The sequence below is a fragment of the Pseudorasbora parva genome, chromosome 17 (assembly GCF_024679245.1).
Source record: "Pseudorasbora parva isolate DD20220531a chromosome 17, ASM2467924v1, whole genome shotgun sequence".
Taxonomy (NCBI): Eukaryota; Metazoa; Chordata; class Actinopteri; order Cypriniformes; family Gobionidae; genus Pseudorasbora; species Pseudorasbora parva.
The window spans coordinates 11,933,626-11,953,433 of record NC_090188.1 but is presented as its reverse complement, the minus strand read 5'-3'; the positions used below and the strand labels follow the sequence as shown (position 1 = coordinate 11,953,433).

General features: G+C 39.0%; 2 protein-coding genes across 2 annotated transcripts; both read right to left on the bottom strand.

Moving 5' to 3' along the window:
* Nucleotides 1-1,045: 1,045 nt before the first annotated feature.
* Nucleotides 1,046-7,416, bottom strand: ap5s1 (adaptor related protein complex 5 subunit sigma 1). The gene is made up of 3 exons (XM_067420984.1): nt 7,096-7,416; nt 4,588-4,879; nt 1,046-2,257 (listed from the first exon to the last, which is right to left on the bottom strand). Exons 1-3 carry the CDS (start codon nt 7,263-7,265, stop codon nt 2,129-2,131), a joined length of 591 nt encoding a protein of 196 aa, XP_067277085.1. The 5' UTR covers nt 7,266-7,416; the 3' UTR covers nt 1,046-2,128.
* A 3,243-nt stretch (nt 7,417-10,659) lies between these two features.
* cdc25b (cell division cycle 25B) lies at nt 10,660-19,236 on the bottom strand. The gene is made up of 15 exons (XM_067421015.1): nt 18,678-19,236; nt 18,385-18,467; nt 17,334-17,385; nt 15,905-15,946; nt 15,784-15,817; nt 15,356-15,460; nt 13,862-13,975; nt 13,628-13,762; nt 13,464-13,547; nt 13,173-13,358; nt 12,207-12,293; nt 11,892-11,954; nt 11,663-11,761; nt 11,314-11,565; nt 10,660-11,176 (listed from the first exon to the last, which is right to left on the bottom strand). The coding sequence occupies exons 1-15, from the start codon at nt 18,893-18,895 to the stop codon at nt 11,036-11,038; spliced, it is 1,695 nt and encodes a 564-aa protein (XP_067277116.1). The 5' UTR covers nt 18,896-19,236; the 3' UTR covers nt 10,660-11,035.
* Between the last annotated feature and the right edge of the window lie 572 nt (nt 19,237-19,808).

Genomic DNA, 19,808 nt, shown 5'->3' with positions numbered 1-19,808 from the left:
TCACAAGCGCACACAAACACACACACAATACATTGTGGCATTATCCCTGAATAACTTTCAATACAGTGTTTCACCCAGCTCAACGGTGCAACATCAATGGAGGCGACACAGCGGAATAAATCTAAACAAAGAAGTTTATTAAACAGAATAACAATAAGAAATCAATATCAATCAAACAATCATTAAGAATTATACATGAATGAAAACAAACAAATGAAACAATGACCATGAATAAATCAATATACAACCCAACCCAACCAAAACAAATCGAATCGAATCAAATCAAAAGATAAGAGCACTTGGCAAACTGCTCCTGTACGAGCGCTGAGCAGCCGCCCCGACAACCTCTTGCTCTGTGCTTAAATCAGATCCTGTGATGAGCAACAGGTTCACTCAATTCCCCCACTAATCACTTGACCTGCAACAAAAGGAAAAACCAAAACGACAACCAACACAACTTAATCCTAACAACTATATTAATATGTTTGTGTTGTTTACATTATATGCACAAACACGCCAATTGCCAACCAAACAGACATCTGATGCAGTTTGACTCATCGCCTACAGTTTCGACCTATGACCGGGAACAAACAAACACACTTGCACAACTCTGTTGCTGCTGCATGTTGATGGGCTCTTGCTCTCGTCTATGCTCATCCGGGAGAAGTGCCCATACAAAAAATTCTGAAACTAGTTTGAATCGTAAAGGAGTGCATTTGGCACAAGGTTCATTGAAAGGACTAGATGTTACAATCCTTAGGGGTTGTAACATCTAGTCCTTTCAATGAACCCTGTGCCAAATGCACTCCTTCAGGATTCAAGGAAATTAGAAAAATACATTAGTGCATTTAGGCATAATTTATAGCACAATTCTTAACACCCCACCCCAGACCTAACTAACACATTTTGCAACAGTACAAACACAACTCATGTGTGAGTGCAGCAAAGAACTGTTTTCACATATGAAGTCAGTGTTTACAGACATCTTAAAAGTCTTAGCAGCAAAAAAAAAAAAAAAAAAAAAAGTTTAATTCAGAGACAGGTGTGAAATTATGACATTTATTTTACAATAAACAACGTACAATTTTAAGTGTGCTTCAAGAAAAAGGTTTATGAATTCAGAAACATTAACAGAAAAGCTGTGAGAGATTTGATTTATCTGAGCACATAGGCTACAGCTTTAATACAAATGCCAACACTTAAACGTGTTATAGGTTCTTACAGTGTGAATGCCTGAACAACACTTCACAGCTAGTGTATAGCCTTAATGGAGCTCTTGTCCTGCTAGATGTGAGAGGAATACAAACGTCACATAGTTCAAGGCAGATGACTCAAGGAAGCCAGAACACCCTCACAGGTTAACATATTGAAAGTTGTGAGTTATGATGGGCCTCACACTTACTATAAGTGAGCATCCTCACCCTTCCTTCATTCCCAGCGCAACATGATGACACAGGCAACTCGTTATTATTAAATCAGAGGAAAGAGGTGCTAAAAATGGATTTTCAGGAATTGTGTTATTGCTCTGTTGGCCTAGATATGAAGGCGACATACGGCCTTGTCAATCTGAGACATCTCAGATCTGTTGGCAGACACACTGCTGCAAACTACTGAATTATTTTAGATAAAAGTGTTACTGGATTATTCAAATTGTAATGCACTTGACTGAAGCAAAACATAGCGATTACAGTAATAAAATGCAGCACTGCCCTCTAGAGGAGAACTAGTACATAACGCCAGGGTTTTATTTTAACACTTTCAGACAGTAATAATTAATAATAAGAAACTCAATGAACAATGTTATTAATTGACCATTCTGCCTGAACGATCAAATGCGTAAAGGGCTTTACTTGTACAAGCCTTTTACACCTGAAGAAGCTCTCAGGTGCTCTTTTTGGCGTGGTGTGGTTCAATCTGTTTTTTCCATCTAATCTGATGTCAAATTGCAATTAAAGTTTTAGAACGTGCCGTCTGGTTTCCTCCAAGGCAAATGCCTTCTTTGAACTGTGGAAGCGTGCGTTACACTTTCAAAGGAGATGTAGTTCCTCCTAAATCGGATCATCCTGTTTATGTCATGTATATGTGGCACATTGCTCACCAATGTGATTCTACCAGTACACGCATTCTTTCATTTGCTCACGTAGCTCGCTATCTCTTTATCCAGGCTGAAGGCAAAGCGGTGGTTGAGGAAGAGGAGCTGACCATGAGGAAGGAGTCTGTGCAACAATGCGTCCACTCGATCACTTTTCAGCAACACCTGAAAATAACAGCCAAGTCAGCCAGAGAAAAAATGGGTAGTGTGTCAAATAATCAATAGCTTGGCGGTGTGCCTACTTTGAATGCGTGTCCTTGTTCACTGCCTGACAACAAGTCTGGCCCTAGTCATACAATAACTAGGATTTATACAATTCTAGCATAAATGTACCCCTGAGCTCATTGAGTTGCTTTTCTATAAATGTATTGATTAGTGTAATCAACAGCCTAAAATGTATCTCTTACACAATGAGATTTCAATTGTGCCCACTGTTAAGCATATTGGTGGAAAGAAACTAGGCCAGCAGACATAAGAAAATCTTAGCCTCAGTCAAAAGCAGCAAAAGTCATTTCCAGACTCTTAAACTGCATGAATCTATACAATGATATAATAAGAACACCAAACATCTCAGCCACATTCACTCGACAGTCACGCAAACACACAACAAGAATAGTTTTCTTTTACACTACCATTCAAAAGTTTGGGGTCAGTAAGATTTATTTAAAATAAATTAATACTTTTATACAGCAGGGACACAATAAATGACAGTAAAGACATACAACTGCTACAATGTTGCATACAATAAATTTCACATAAATGTTATTTCTATTCATCAAAAAGCATGAAAATGGATGCGTTTCACAAAAAGCAGCAAATCAGCATATTAAAATGATTTCTGAAGGATCACGTGACACTGAAGACTGGAGTAATGATGCTGAAAATTCAGCTTTGACGTCACAGAAATAAATGACATTTTTTTAATATATTCAAATAGAAAAGAGTTCATTTAAATTGTAATAATATTTTTAATTATTACAGGCTTTATTATGTTTTCAATCAAATAAATGCAGCCCTGTCGAGTGTAAGAAAGGTATTTCAAAAACGTTACAAAATCTTACACACCGGTAGTGATATACATTCTATTTATTGGGCACATTTGAATTCTGGTGCTGCATTACACCCACAACCAAACATAGTAAACAGAAGAACATGGAAACATACATGCAACATGTATGCAAACATGTATATGCATACTACAAGAACTACTGACTGAAAGAGCTACTAGATGTCACATATCATCAGAAGTAAAATGTTCTGTTTATTATAATATACTTCATTATAATTTATGTCCTCTGACGCGATTCACATTAAATGCTCAAGCTCTTTAAAGCAAGGTGGATTCTGATTAGCTACAAATGTTTTTTTTTTTGTTTATCAGTTGGAAAAAAAATTATCAAAATTATACCAATGATATCACTTCTCTGTGCCATTATTGTTATAGCTGTGGTGTGGTCTTTGCTATTTTTTGTATATTTAGAACAATTTTTAGAACCATATCTGGTAACACTTTAGAATAATGGTCCGTTATTAATAGATAACTCTGCAGGAAGTAATGCAGGACTAAAGAGTAGCACTACATTAACACTTCAGCTACTACTATTAACTAATATAGAAACAAGCTGAACTAATCAGTAAGTAATATTGAATTCAGGACTAAGATAGTTCCTTATTAAGTAATCAATAATTACTGACTGAGATTAGTCTCATTAATAACTATTAACTAACTGACCAATTATCACAACATTATTGTGTGTCTGAGATGTAATTAATCATATTCTTTCCTCTGAAAAAAGTCATAAAATGCATCACTAATTACTTAAGTGTTACCTAGTCATTATACAGGAGCTACTAGTGATCTGGACCATTATTTTAAAGTGGAAAATATGTTTTTTCACTTTAAAATAATGGTCCAGAACACAAGTAGTCCTTGAAGCGTGATTGGGTTCTTGAGTAATTAGTGATGCATTTTATTACTTTATTCAGAGTAACAAAGGACAATCTTTAAGAACTAGTGATCTAACAATGTTTTCCACTTTAAAATAACGGTCCAGATCACTGGACGTTCCTGCATAATGACTAGGTAACACTTAAGTAATTAGTGATGCATTTCATGACCACACAGAGTAAAAAAAGTTCAATTTCTCACATCTCAGACATGGTAATGTTGTGATTAGTAATTAAATAGTAATTCTTTATATTTTTTCCTTGTTAACTATTAGTTATTAGTGACGCCAGTCTCATTCAGTAACTATTAATTACCTAATAAGGAACTATCTTAGTCCTGAATTCAATATTAATTACTGATTAGTTAAGCTTGTTTCTATATTATTTAATAGTAGTAGCTGCAGTGTTAATGTAGTGCTACGCATTAGTCCTGCATAGTTATCTATTAATAATGGACCATTATTCTAAAGTGTTACCCTATATCTTTATGGTTATCATTCATTAGTTATCGTCCTTTTGATCAGGTCTTTAGTCGTAGAAAAGCTCACCTCAGCACCAGGTCCCAGCAGACGTAGCTCCTCCAGGCAGTGACGCGCAATGTTGCGAAGCGCTCCCTCTGCGAGCAGAAGGTTCTCGTGTGGTCTGCAGACAAGAGTGAATGCTAGTGACTGCACCCCCAGCCACAGAACAACACTCCGATCTGGAAACAGCTCTGCATTGCCCAGGGAAAACACACCCCTGTCAGCTTCACCCAGAGCTACAGCCTCCTCACCCAGCACAGCCTCAGCGGTCAGACTGCCTGAGGCCTCCCTACTCAGAGCCACCGCACTCCTCACCTGTCTGAGAGAGAGGAAGGGCAGAAAATGAGATTATTGTTTTCTATGGGTATGTATACATACATAAATGTATCATAGTTTCTGGCAAAATACCTATAATGCAGATACCTGGGCTGCATCCGACATCGCATTTTCCATACTATATAGTAGGGCGAACAACAGTGTGTGACAAGAATGACCGAATTCATAGTACTCATAAAAAAGCAGGCAAAAAGTACTCGGATAACATATTTCTTCCGACGAGATTCTGAGATTTTGGATGCAGCCTTGGTACTTGAGGTTCCAAAATCACATACACTCGACTCAAGTAGGTACACATTTACGACCACTAAAAATGTTTGTTCTATATAGTATGAATGTGTGTAGTATGCAATCCAGACACACTACATTCACCATGTTGTTGTTATCATGTGACATCCATGAAAAATTAGGTAATCCGGATACTTTTGGCCTACTCCTTATGAGTACTGTGAATTCAGACCAAGCAGCAACCTCCCCCAGTTTCTGTTGAAGCCAATACGGAAGTAACTTAAACTGCAATTCCTCGACTGGCCATTAGGGACAGGCTCCAGAAGGGAGCAGAATCTCAATGACCTCCATGTTAAAATGCCCAACTTTACAGCAGAAAAAAACATGTTTACAGCCTGGTACAAATTGGGGTTTTGGTCTATATGGCTAATTTTGCCCTTCATGACAACTGTGAGGGGGGTGAATTTTTTTATAACTCATTCGTTTACATTATTTAAAGCCTTAAAGTTCTGCATAATTAAGGGTGTGGCCACTTTGATTGACAGGTGGATAGCCATTTATCAGCTGTCTCTTTTTCATTGCGTCACCTTAGCTCCACCCACGTCCCACCTCTTTGCCCATTTTCTGTGATCCGGGCGTGACGCGCTACCAAGATGGACGGCCAGCTCGTCTCTACTTTACGTTTCAAAACTGCTCTTCAGAATCCTATGGGTGATGTCACAGACACCCATATTTTTTTTACAGTCTATGATTCAAACATACTTGTTTTGTAACATACTGTTTTCGTCTACTATATAGTATGGAAGCAGCGAAAGTCGCAATGAAACAGATGTTGCGATAGTGGCCCTGTCCAAACTGGCACACTCCATATCGGTCTTGTGGACTTACAATGGCTGCCGTGTGTGTGTCCATTAAATCCATGAGACCATATCTCATTTGGCCCTGTCCCAAATGGCACACTTCATGTGCACTTTCGTTCTTGTGGACTTACGATGGCCACTTCGTGTGCATGTCCGTTAAGTCCACGAGACTCCAGGGGTGTGCCATTTGTCATTTTAGATCTCAGAATGGTGCCTATAAGGTCAATAAGCACACTTCTGCTGAACCCTCACTGGTGTGGGTTACGCAGTGGATTTCTTCCCGGCAGTCAAAGCGGCATTACGTTGTGAAAGCGCAGACCCAGAGGAAGACCATGAGGGTTTAGGGTGCCATTTGGGACAGGATCTTTGTCATTCTGGGGTTGAGAAGGGTGCTTGTGAGCGCCACCCTTTGCAGTCAATGTATATGCCCTTGATGCGCACTTTTGCAGAGTCCGCACATAAGTGAGGTAGGCTGCAGATTTACTCCCAACAGTCAAAGCAGTTTTATGTCACAAAAGTGCGGACTCACAGGAAGACAGTGGCTGCATCCGAAAATCACATTATAGGTACTTACTTTAAATAAGTAGTTACTTCATGACCACTAAAAATGCCACCGGAAGAAGTCATCCAGGTACTTTTTGCCTATTCTTTTATAAGTACTGTAAATTCTGAATTTCGGACATACTACTCGTCACTTACTGTTTTTTGCATGCTATATAGTAAGGAAGTTTGAGATTTTGGGTGCAGCCTGTGAGTGCTTAGGGTGGCTGCATATGGGACAAGGCCAGTCTTTTCTATAGGGACGAATAGGGAGCGGATTCTCAAAGAAGAAAAGGGATGTGACATGTTGTTTTTTTTTCCATCAGGAATTGATTGGATTGCTAGTTATTTATGGTTTACTATATGTGTGAATGATCTCATATGAGTCGTTTTGTCCACATTGTGGGCACATACATTTGAAAAAATTATAATGAGGATGTAACTGCAATATTCCATAAATATTATTTATTTATAAATATATTCCACTATTTAGTGTTAACTGTCATGTTATTTAGCAGTAATTGTCTGGCAAGCAGTTCTGGAAAGCTTGTAAATTGTTTAACCTTCCCACCTCGCTACCACGTGAAGTTTCTCTTTCTGCACCAGTCGTCTCTGCTCCGGTGTGTAATCACGACCATCTCCGGTATCTGGTCCGAACACTCGCGCGTACAGTATCCGGGTCTCACCTGCGGACAGAGCGCTCACCGGGCACACCGTGTGGATTAAGAAACACAGCACCATATCCGATTTCACATTTCATAAAGAACATAAGAATACAGACACAATTAACAGATTTAAAGAAAAAAAAGAACAAAAAATGTGTCTGCAATATAATAAACGTGTAATAAATTTGCGTCAAAATATCATGCTGCCATTGTGGACAAACTTGGCATAATTACTTCCGTATTTGGTCACATGACTTTGAATCAGCTGATTCTTGCGTGGTTCCGTTTTTTAACTCTAGATGGCGCTATTGGATGGGTTGAACTGATTGAACCAAGCGTTACCCGTGTAAATCTATTTGACACCAGTGTAAGCTTTTTAACCTTTTTTTTTCTTTAATGTTTAAAACCCTGCAATATTTTAAACACAATTTAAAAACCTTGCGTGATTCTGGTGTGCTCTATAGCCATAACATTCAATAAACATTCAAATAAAAAATGCACATGTAATTTAGCCTAAGATATCATCTCTCGGTAGTGGACCAATATACAATTACAGAACAATTACTTTTAAATTGTAAACACACCAGAAAAACACACAAAACACACAAACACACACACACACACACACAGACACAAACGTAAACTTTTATCTGGGATGCAATCATTTGACATTTAATATGCAGTACAGTTCTTATGCCACCACCAAATTATTTACATTCTTCAGTGTGATCTTTCTGTGAGGTATGCAAATTGTAAAATGTAAAAAATCTGGAACTGCACAGTTCTCTGCCTAACCTCAAATATACACAAATATTCTATAATGCTAAATGTTAAACAAAGAACCAAATCTGCATGCAAATTCATACAGTGCCATTGACAGAAGACTAAGTTGGACATATTCAAACACATGCTTAGACACACACAAAGAACAGCTGTTTTGCTTAACAACTGCTCGTCATGCTCACTTAACCCAAGAGGGAGGAGGACACACATCTTCCCCCGCTTCCTGCTACACTGAACACATATAAACACACCTACAGTCAGTTTGACATCCAGCACATAACATTTCATGCACAAAACAAGGATCAATGTTCTTATGTTAGAAGACACAGGACTGAGACAAGACGTATAGCCTCCCCTCAGCTGACAATGAAGGAAATGAAAGGTTAACTTAAGATACAGGAAGACAAGAAACAAAAGCCAAGGCCACATTTAGAGGTTCTTGCTGCTGCAAAAGCGATAGGATGTGGTTACAATGATGGCAATTCTCCAACCTTTGGCAACCAATTCTTGTAATTTTTTGATTCAGAGGCAGGCTAATCAAACAGAAACACATTGACAATGGAAACTCAGTATGCGTAAGATCCTCTTACTCAGAGTGGACTTTTTAGCATACTGGTTGGCTCTCTGTGGTGGAACTAAAACTAAATATCCAAAGAGGGAAACAAAAACTGCAGTTTCAGCCTTCAGACCTAATAGGAAAAGATTAGACATAGACTCCAGCACACAAAACATAATTAATGCATTAATTTAAGGCAATCCAATTTCTATATGATTTACAGTGTGCAAACTCGAAACATAAAATGTAAATGCAAAACTGCATTACCTTATTGCAAAGAGTTAATGTTGTGACTTAAGACAACATTGGTGAATACAGTGCAGCAGGTGAATCAAAACAACTAATTTGAATTTAAAGTTTTCAGACAAGCATGTTTAAACATGCAAATGGGTACATTTGGAAACAATACAGCCAGGTTCAAAATGTAAACAAAATGAAGCAGGAAATGAGTTAAAATGTTGTATGACTCCATGAATCAGAAAATACTGTCGAGATTTGGGTTTTTTAGGAATAAAATATTAAAAATCAGGTTAATGATGGTGAAATATATGAAACCCATTTATAAAAACCTTCAGAATATAGTAAGGCATTAAAACTATACAGTTTGGTCAAGTGGAGATGTCTGGCTCATTTTGACAAAACAACCTTAAAGGGATAGTTCACCCACCCACTCAAAAAAACACTCACTGTCAAACTTAGCCTCAAGTTGTTCCAAACATGTGCTTCGTTCAACCGATGAACACACAAATTTAGTTTTAAGGAATTTTGGCAACCAGACAGTAGCCATTGAATTCCATAGTAAGAAAAATATAGGTGCCACCAACTGTCTGGTTACCATTACTTAAAATATCTTGTGTTCAACAGAAGAAAGAAAACTATACAGGTTTGGAACAACATGAGCGAGTAAATGACAAATCTAATTTTTGGGTGAACTATCCCTTTAAAAGATAACGCGAACGACTACTAAAATCAACACATGCGACATGTGTCGAACCTTAAAATGTGAAAATACATCTAGTCGATGTACTAATTCACATCACCTCAGTTATAGAGTCACATTACATATTAAAAGTGTGCAGACTATATTTCAAGTTATTTTGAACAATGGTTTAAACAGTTTTTCACAAATATCTACATTTGAGTCTGGTAAGAATCATGCGGTGTGGCTGAGGACAAATAGTTGAAAGCATCTAATCAACTACATAAACTGTGGAGAAAATCCTTTTAGCTGTTTAAAACGTTCATTTTCTTCTTTGCTCATACTGATAGTCCCCAAAAACACTAACATTTGTGTATGAACTAGTCTGACACTGCCAGAACGTTAGGGAACAGTTGGCCCCTCCTTCGTGTGGAATGGCTTTGGAATGCACACGTGTGCTGGGGCACGTGAGCAGGGACACGTGCTGGTGCTTGGCTAACCACAGTCAAGGTCCCTGCAAGACCGGCATATTTGAAAAACAAGTGACTCAATCCCCATTCACCAATGAATAAGAGCACACAGAACCAAGAGATCAAGACATGATTCAACAGAGAGTTAATACCCCAAACTCCAAGTTTATTAGGAATACATAAACAAGCCTCTCAGTCACACATGGCCAATAAAACACACTCAGGAAGATAAAATGTACAAAAAAAAAAAAAAAAAGGAGTGAGAATTGTAACTCAACGGTCACTGTTTTATGGACAAATAGAACCAAATCTGGTCTTAGAACATTTGTGAACATCGATATGGTTGCTGGCCAGCAGCAAAAGTCAGGATTCTGCCCCCGAGTTAAAGCTGTCAGTCCCAGAAAGATGGAGAGAAAAAAAAAAAAAAAAAGAAAAAAAAAAACACCAAATCTGGACTGTGAAAACAACCGGCTCACCAGATATCTTTACAATTCTCAAAATATAGGGGTAATTACAATCATTATTCTGTAATATGAGAATATACATAATTGTGACATTTAGAATATGCAAACCAATTCATACAATAAATTAATTGGTTCTCCTGCTCGAATCAAAGCTATCATTGGGCAACTGACCAAATGTGAGAAAGGGGGAAAAAGAGGGGGCAAAATGAACGCATAAAGCACTTATTCACCACTACAACTTTAAAAAGTGCTCAGGAGGAAGGGTAAAAAAAAAAAAATTTTTAAAAGTTAAAGGGTTATTAATTGAAATCTGACATACAAGTTAGGACAGGCCAGTGGGGGAGTAAAAATACAGGTTAGTTAAAAAGTGTAGGTGTTAAACATGGCAGTGACATGTAGCTGTGTGCTACTAAAGGGAGATGAGGTTGGTGAATAATGGCAGTTTAAAAGTTATGATATCAAACCAAACCAGGAGGAGATGCATAGCCTCTCAGCCTTTGTGGTGTTAAAATCAATACCAAACCCTCAAAGAACAAGTTCCTCTCTCAGAGCAAGTCCCAACAAACACACCTCTTCAGGTCTCTGCCATGTCTCATGTGTGAGGGCAGCATTTGAGCAAGTTACGGCAGTAGAATCGTTGTGAGCACATGAGCCTCAAAGTTTTTTGAGGCGGCTGTACATGTCTCTCTTGCTGCGTTCTCCAGCCCAGGTACGGCTCTTAAGGCGGAACTTTCTCAGGTCTTCTTTAAAGTCTTCATGATGCATCGGTCTATAAGCCTGGGGTTCACACACCGACTGCACAGACAGGGGGGAAAAAAAGCACACATTACAAGCTTGAAAAAGAAAATGTACACAAGTAAAAAAAAAAAAAAAGGAACATTTTGATTTGCAAGAATCAAAAGAAAGATGTTGCATTTCGAAATTGCACATACCGTGTGAAGCGGGAAAAAGTCTTTATAGCCTCCCTTCAGGATATAGAGTTCAGGGTAATGGAGGTTGGGGTACTCCTTCTCATTCAAATCTCGATCTCTTTTTCGAACGTAGCGGCACATCCGCGGGCCGCGTTCAGATGAAAATTCACAGTGGAAAACCAGCAGGACACGCTTCTCTGGGAATTCTGGGAGAATAGGATTCCGTAAAAAGTAGTCTTCAATTTGATCCTCTTGATGGAGGTTAAGAGCACCCTGGAAGAAAAATGAAGAGTCAACAATTTGCCCCACACAAATACTACGGCATGCAACTTGCATCCAAGTTAATTAAAATCACAAGCAACCGTCTCACCTTAATATGGCCGCCCTCGTATTCATATGGATAACGGCAGTCGATGACAAACAGCCTCTCCACCAGATCATTGTATTGTCCATTCATTGCTTTAATCATCTGAAAATACAAAAACAGACGTTAACAGAGAATGGAATTATGGGAAAGATGCCAGAGTCCATACACAACTCGTTTTGCATGCGCTTGCATTTTAAATATATATGCTAAATCTTAATGTGTGCAAACTTACAATCTCTGGAGTGATGTATTTCAATTCTTGGTGTTTTCCATCTACCGTGGGTAGCGCAGGAGCCTTCATAGAAAAAGACAGAGAAATTTGTAATAAAACTGAGGACAAAGAAACATTCCATTGAACAAGTGGCAGGTCTGTTAGTTTGCATTTACACTCCCAGACAAAATGTAATCTTTTGACAGGGATGGATGTCCCTGTCAATAATTACGTTTTAGATTCATATCACGCATTTAAATACGTTTATAATTTTAATGCAGAACTCAAGCTTCTAAATGAAACCCCTCTGATTGGCCAAAAAACTGGCTGACTCACCTTGGTAAAATCTCCAATCACATTACTAGGATCTGTATCCAACATTCTTTCAATCTGTACGTGATTAAATGACTTGGATCGTTGAACCTATAAGGGGAAAGGTCAAAGTTAGGACTCCAATTAGGGCTGCTGATTAGTTCATTTGTTGGGAGTAGGGATGTCACTGTACCAAAATTCCAGTAGTCAGTACCATAAATTTCACAGTACTCTGTACCAATTACGATACCACAGCAAAATGTTTTAATTTTTATTTTATTGAGCTATTTTTCAAAAAATTTACTAAATTCAATAAGTATTATTTATAATTATTATAAGTAAATAATACAAAAATATTTAAAGGCTGTTTGCGGTTTAAAATTAAACATGGTTTATAAAAAAAAAAAAAAAAAGATCAATTAAAAAAAAAAAAAAAAAAAAAAAATCGTCAAGGCATTATTAGTAGTAGTAGTAGTAGTATAGAGACGTAGTTCAAGCTACTGTACAACAGTAGACCAAAATATTCCGTCAATTTCATGTTATACCTAAATTTATTTTGACAGGTTGCCATGAAGACTTTTGAGTGTCTTCATATGACATGACCGTTTTCTCAAATGAAACCATAAATTCTCATGAAGTGACGGTTCATGCATTCCACATGTAACACACAGCAAGCATTGCGAGAGTGTGCCCGTCATTCACACAGAACATGCAGGAAGTAATATTTTGTACATATATGTATGTATGCATATATATATATATATATATATATATATATATATATATATATATATATATATATATATATATATATATATATATATTCATTCGGCTACAGTCTGGAGCCCTGCGCTTGGATTTACACAGAAGCGACTGAACTACAGAAACACTGCTAAATGCTGTGGTCACATTTGTTTAAATTTCAGTACTGATTTGGTACCGAAGTACCGGTACTTGTGACATCCCTAGTCGGGAGTTTTTTTTTCTGACCTGATGAGGGATAACATCCTCCTGTTCCGTGAGTGCAACTTGTGTCCCTGCCAGGCTCCGCCTCCTCTTCACTCTGACAGGTGTGTTTTCATCTTGTGGCCTTTCGGGTCTCTTCAGTGGAACACGCGCTCCCGGGCATGGCATAGAGGGGGAGCGGAACAGCCCACGGGGACGGCAGCGAACAGGCTAAGGGCAATAAAGTGGGTTTGGTTGGTAACTCGTGTAATAACCATAAAAAGTCAATCAAAGAGATAAACCAGGAACTGTGCTTGCTAAATGAGTGCAACATACCGAATCAGTATTGTCAGTACTTTGTTTGGCCACCAGAGGAGCTGTGAGAAGACTGTCCATTCCAAGAGGAACCTCGGATTCATTCTACACAGATTAATGCATTAAGGTTATTCAATAATCAAAGAAAGTGTTAAGAATAAAACCAAAGCAAATAGAAAAGTCACCTCCATATCATCAAGCCCCTCCAAGAAGCCATCATCGTCATCATCATCATGTAGACAGGAGAGAGAGGGGCGGCGCAATATAAAGGGACTGCACTCATCTGAAGAGTCAGGTTGAAAGGATGACGTAGGGGAAAGCTGGAGAAAGAACCATGCTTTTAATCGACACATCAGCATCTCAAATAAAAACTTTTAGGAACATTCTTTCTACGGCCTCTTCAAGGGAGCGTGTCGTACCATTAAAGCAGGAGCAGAGTTGGGTCGGCAGGCAAACGCATCCTTGGCACCACCATTGGACCTCATACGGCAGCGTGATGCAGGCATGGAAGGCTTCTTGAACTCAAAATTCTCCTGTAAAAAACAGATTGAATAAAAGTCATAAGAGAAAATGCACCACATTTATTTCAACATCTGCCCCATCCGCAGTAAAGACACTCACATCTATTGATAGAAATGAGAGCGGGAGGGGGAGATGTGAGGGAGGATTTTTCACTGCGCCGAGTCGAAGTACTCTCAGAAGTGCTATTTCACCATACATTATAGTTCTCCTTTTTAACCTGCTTAGAAAAGCGCCACTTTTATTTTGTGTCACCATACTTGGTCGTTCAGCTATTCGTCTAACTATTTAAATAGGGAAACCGTGGAGTTATTTGGTCGCTTCTAACTTGATCTCTGTTTGGTACCTAATGAATGAACTGGGCCTAGTGGGCTTAGCTAAATGCTACCACCCGCACGTCAGCGATTATGTGCACGCACTGAGACGAGAGAGGTATGTGTCAACTCGTCTTAGTTAAGGGAATGACAGTTTAATATGAAAAAGCGGCAAAGTATCCCTTTAAATATTTTTTACAAAGGCTATGTTTAAATTACAGTCGTGTAAATATATTTTGAAATTAATATATTTTGCACAAGTACACATCAGCAGGAAAACAAAACCATTTAATTTTACCTCAGGTTTGCATCTCCAATCAGGAGATGAGCAAGGTGAAGGAGGATTTTGAACATGTATAACAATTAAGCTTGCTGTCTGGCTTAGGCTGTTATAGTACTGGGTATGAGGGACAATACAATATGACAGTTCAATAAAGTCGCAGTACTCAACAAGCTATTCTTGCCATTTTGCTGACAGTCATGTGAAGACACTTCATTCACGAGATGCACGTTCAAACTGGACACGCAGGTAGTTGCCATGGTAACAATATCTTAGTGCCAACTTCATTGGACTCCTTTTAAGGAACTCTGGTTATATAAGGCTATTAGGTTTGACTTATTGGTCCTGTGCTGTCCATTGACTCAGTTGATTTGAATAAATATGTCTATATGGGCTAACGCTGCTTCAGTAAATGCTCAAGTTTAATACAATGATCATAATGCAAGACAAGCATTCGCATGCATGTGATCCATTTTGTTTACTCGCCGTGTCCGCACTAGTGAGGAGCCAGCTGCAAAAATGAAGTCAGTCGTGCACAAGAGCCCTTTCCCATTGACAGTGTGCATGCAGAGTTTTGTAACTTTCCGTGCGGTTTCACAGCCGAAGATGCATTGTCATAAAGATAGTTTTACGAATAAATAAGCACATTAGACCGGCACGGAGTACTGGTACTGGTGTCTCCCTATTAAAATGACCTACAAACCCTTTATTTTATATAACAAGCACACTTTTTAAAAATGTAATTGAGCATAATTAGATAAATGTTCCAACTACAGAAAAACAAAATTACAAAAACTAACCTCAGCCAGATTCTCTTTGTTGTCGCAGCCACGAGTCCACACTCCATAGCGCGAGGGATCCAATTCTTTACTTTTCAAATTAGGACTGTGACCCAAAAATGGCAGCTACAAAGAGGAAAAACAAAGGACCGTGTTATTTAAGTATGGGTGGGGTCTTGAATTGTGTGTATACAGTGTTTGAGTCAGTAAGTTTCGTTTTAGAAAAACAAATCAGCATAATGGAATAATTTCTGTGATGGGATCATGTGACACTGAAGACTGGATTAATGATGCTGAAAATTCAGCTGTGCCAGCAGTTTCGTTGTAATTGTAAAAATATGACAATTTTAGCAGCCTTAAAGCCTTTTGTGTTAGAAACAAAAAAAAGTACAGATCACAAACTTTTGAAAAGGGAGTGTACAAAAAATAAGTTTAAAGAATAAACTTACTGGCAAAGAGTGTATCCTGCGAATGCGCACTTTTCTGTACAAATAGAAAGAAGATTTAATTAAAGCAGAGTTTCAAGAGACAAGACATAAGCATCCTCTTTTGTAGTGCACGACCACTTACTCATTAACTGCTCGTGTGGCATCCTGCATGGCCTTCTCAAACCTGAGGAAAAAAAAGAAAATGCTGTTGAGCAGTTCCTAGTGTATTCAAAGTCTCCTCTCACCCCCAACCAAACACTAGCCCAGACGACAATTCATCTCATTGATCTCTCAGACTAGGCCCCTCACGACTATATTTAACAAATACACCGCGATGCCCACCTGTATGCAAAACAGCCCTCAGCAAAACCGGGAGGGGGGGGGGGGGGGGGGGTCCTTCTAATTTACCATATGCCCACACACACTAACCCCCCCTGCAAACCGCTTTTGTTGGGAGAAAGCAGGGGGAGAGAATGAATGGTGGTTTGGAGGGGGAGGAGGTAAAGGAGTGTGTCTCTTTCATAGCATAGGAAGAGCGGGGAATTAGAGTTAAAAAAAGGGGGTTCTCTAGTAACCCTGGCTACCTCACACACACATTAACGCTCCATTCGGACGCCTGTCTCAAAGGGCATGAAAAGCGTGCCACTATTCACCCAAGCCCCCCTTCAGCAACGCGCCGCACAACACACACACACTGATGTGTGAGGAACCCAAACAGCTGTAGGACTGGCTGCAGATAAATGGATTTCCAACGACACCAAACGGATTGGAAAGGAGCAGTCTCACACACTGTAGATTACCAGAGAGCCAGAATGTACACAGATTTAATGCATGCCGGGTACATAATACTATATCTGAGACTTTGCAAACATCTGTCAACTTAAAGGAACAGTTCGCACAAAAGTATATTTAGTTTTATACTACTAGTGATCAACCAATATACATCAAGGCCAACATATCAGTCATTGTAATTATTGACCGATAAGTGTGTCTGTCTGGCTGATGTATCGCAAGCATTTCGCATTTTACAGAATCAAGTGGCTGCAATCTAAAGTACAAGTTTATTTTACAGATTTATCTTAAGTTCAAATTCCACTTTAGTAAATATGTTAAATATATCACTTAAGCAATTGCTATGCATGTGTTTTTACCATCTTGGAAATAAATAAGCTTTATATCTGCCACTCTGTTCTCAATATTGGGCATTAGCCATCAGAAACAAGTCAGTCGACCCCTATAAATAAATCAAACTGAATCAGTCTGCAAGAGATCTCATTCTATGTCTCACAAAATATATTCCTGGTTTGGAACAACTTGAGGATGAATAAATGTCAAATTAAAGTTTCATATTTGGGTGAATCATCTCTTTAAAAACAGGGTGTGCAGTGCTCAGATATCCAGTGATTTGTGATGGATGTCAGCATATGCTCAGCTAATCCGTAAAAACACACCAAGCAGATGTAGGTCCAGCTAACGGCAAAGAGTAGATTAGATGTATAATCCTCAAGCCAAGCATCCTAGCCAAGCTCCATCTCACATGTCAGATATCATGACAGAAGAATCATACTCACTTCTGCTCAGCATCCAGAGAGTCCAAAGGGCTGGGAGAATCTAGCCCAAGACCTGAGGAGGGAGGGAGGGAGGGAGGGCACAGGTGAGGGGGTGGAAATGCACAAGCTTTAAATACAGCAGGCATACACTAATCACAGCTCACATTCCAAATGGGATGACTTGTCACACACCCACACACTATATGGCAAACTGCTTTAACATTCCTTCTAATGAACACCTACGTTAGTAGAATTTCGTTAGCAAGCAATCATGCCCAACTAGTATACATTCCAATTGGCGCTTGTGCCTTTTCCCGCTCTCCTATTATTTATTATGAGACATTGTTACTAGCAACATTTCTTACCTTACAAGTTACTACTGCTTTTTTTAAATTCTCATTTTTATAAAGTAGCCATTCTAATACACTCAGTGCACTCTAATGCACTGTCAATGTGCAACCATTTTACATTGAGGAACTGAAAGCTAAATGATATAATCCATACAATATATTTATGCACCACTGAAGGCTAGTTTTAGTACCCTCTTGCTCTTTTTAATCATGATCCTGTATGAATCGCAGTACATAACGATGTAATGTACTATGATGAACACAAAATAGTATATTTTTAAGAATATGGATAACCAAACAGTTGTTGAGGTCCCATTGTTGTTGTTTTCCCCTTCCATTCTGTGGAAGTCAATGGGCCCCATCAACTGTTTGGGTACTGATGTCCTTTAAAACATCATCTTGTGTCAAGCAGAAGAAAGCAATTAATATGGGTTTGGAACAACGAGTTTAAATTTTGGGTGAACTATCCCTTTAAATTCTCATGAGCAACCACTGCACATCCATAAAGGTAGAAGTATCTATGACAACTGAAATAGATACTAGCAACTATTTGAATGGTTACAACTAACTAGAGAATAGGCATGTTATCAAGTCATATTTAACTAACTTATAATCAAAATAAGCGGTAGTAACAAAATAGATACTCTATCCTTTAACGTAAAGGTTAAAATGGCTTGCCATACACAATATCCGATGTCACTACTATAAAGTATAGATCTAACCTGCATCGGAGGAGGCATCAGAGGCGAAGGACGGGATCTTCAGGAGGGGCAAGGTTTTCTTCCGCTTTGGCGTCTCACATTGACTGCAACAAAACGTCAAAGCGAAGCATTTAGAAAACTGATGTGTACTGCATCACATTTGTTATAGCACCACATAAGTTAATCAGTTTAACAATTACACAACCACACCAGGCCATGATAACAAGGGCAGTAAACAGTCTATAAATGTAATCTGCACAGTTACAGGAAATGCCTGTGCAGTTGTTTACTTTTCACTACAATAGCCCACTCACCCTCCAAGAACAACGAGATTATTCAGGTTTAGAGCCAGGTTAGTCACGGGAGACAGCACTGCCATGGGTCCGGGGGAGGCCAGGTTCTTCATGCAGGGGGAGCCCCTCGCCCCGAGCTCGGGCAAGGAGAACCGGGGAGCTCGGAGGACTGGGTCGGGCCCGGGGCTGAACGGATCATTTACAGGGCTGATGTCGCCTGGAACGCTCTCAAAATCCATTTCTGAAGGAACGCGGATCGTCAGATGCTCCGTGAAAATATGATCCAAGCGCGACCAAGACGACAAAGGGTTAAGCCAAGTTAGCAAACGCTCAGCAACCCGGACAGGGGCTTAAATTGATCTTAGCTTGGGTTGAAAGAAACAACGTGCAAAATCCTGCATAATAACGACGCCAGATAACACAAGACACGGTAAAAGGGGGTTTTAAAAATCCATCTTCTCAGATCTTTCTTGTCAGAGAGCTGCCGATTCGATCGCACTCTCTCTGACCTTTCCAAACTCTGCTGAGGAAGAGCTGAACGTAGCTCTTATTTATGTTCAAAACATGCAGTCCACAAGCGGCAATATGAGCAGCCAATGAGCATCGCTGTTACATCTGATTCCTCCAATGAGCTGCACTTCCTCTTTTTTCCACATTGTTCTCTGAGAAAACGTAGGTGGTCCAAAGAATGACAGGCAAATACGATATCCAATGAAAATGAAGGTAACAACAGCACTGCGATAAACTCATCCAATGGCTTTTATGTTTACATAAATTGGGCGGGACAAAAATGTAGAGACGAAGAAAGAAGACAAATTTCCCGCGGAACAGTTCAAGCTGCAGCTTGGCAACGCCCTCATCTGCAGGAAAGCCAATCATATGCCAACATCCTGGCGCGGAACGTACCACTCATCGCCTGAACAAAGAAGTAATATGTTTGTACAATACAAAAAAAAACGACAGACATCTGTTTCTGGTAAATGTTTGTGCTGATAATTCACATATTTAACTTATAGGTTGCTTGCATTTTCAGCATGTTATCATACATCTAAAATTATTTTAATAATTAACCTTTTAAATAAACCTTAATAAATAAACCTTTTTTATAGCTTGCCGTTCATTAAAACATATTAATTTGTAGAAAAGCTAGTG

Coding starts and splice junctions, on each gene's coding strand:
- ap5s1 (XM_067420984.1), bottom strand. CDS start 7,265: ATGGTGCTGTGTTTCTTAATCCACACGGTGTGCCCGGTGAGCGCTCTG. Junction 4,880..7,095: donor AAACTTCACGTGGTAGCGAG/GTGGGAAGGTTA, acceptor CCTCTCTCTCAG/ACAGGTGAGGAGTGCGGTGG. Junction 2,258..4,587: donor TGCTGGGACCTGGTGCTGAG/GTGAGCTTTTCT, acceptor TGTTATTTTCAG/GTGTTGCTGAAAAGTGATCG.
- cdc25b (XM_067421015.1), bottom strand. CDS start 18,895: ATGGATTTTGAGAGCGTTCCAGGCGACATCAGCCCTGTAAATGATCCG. Junction 17,386..18,384: donor TGATGCCTCCTCCGATGCAG/GTTAGATCTATA, acceptor CTCCCTCCTCAG/GTCTTGGGCTAGATTCTCCC. Junction 15,461..15,783: donor GCAGGATACACTCTTTGCCA/GTAAGTTTATTC, acceptor TCCTCTTTGTAG/CTGCCATTTTTGGGTCACAG.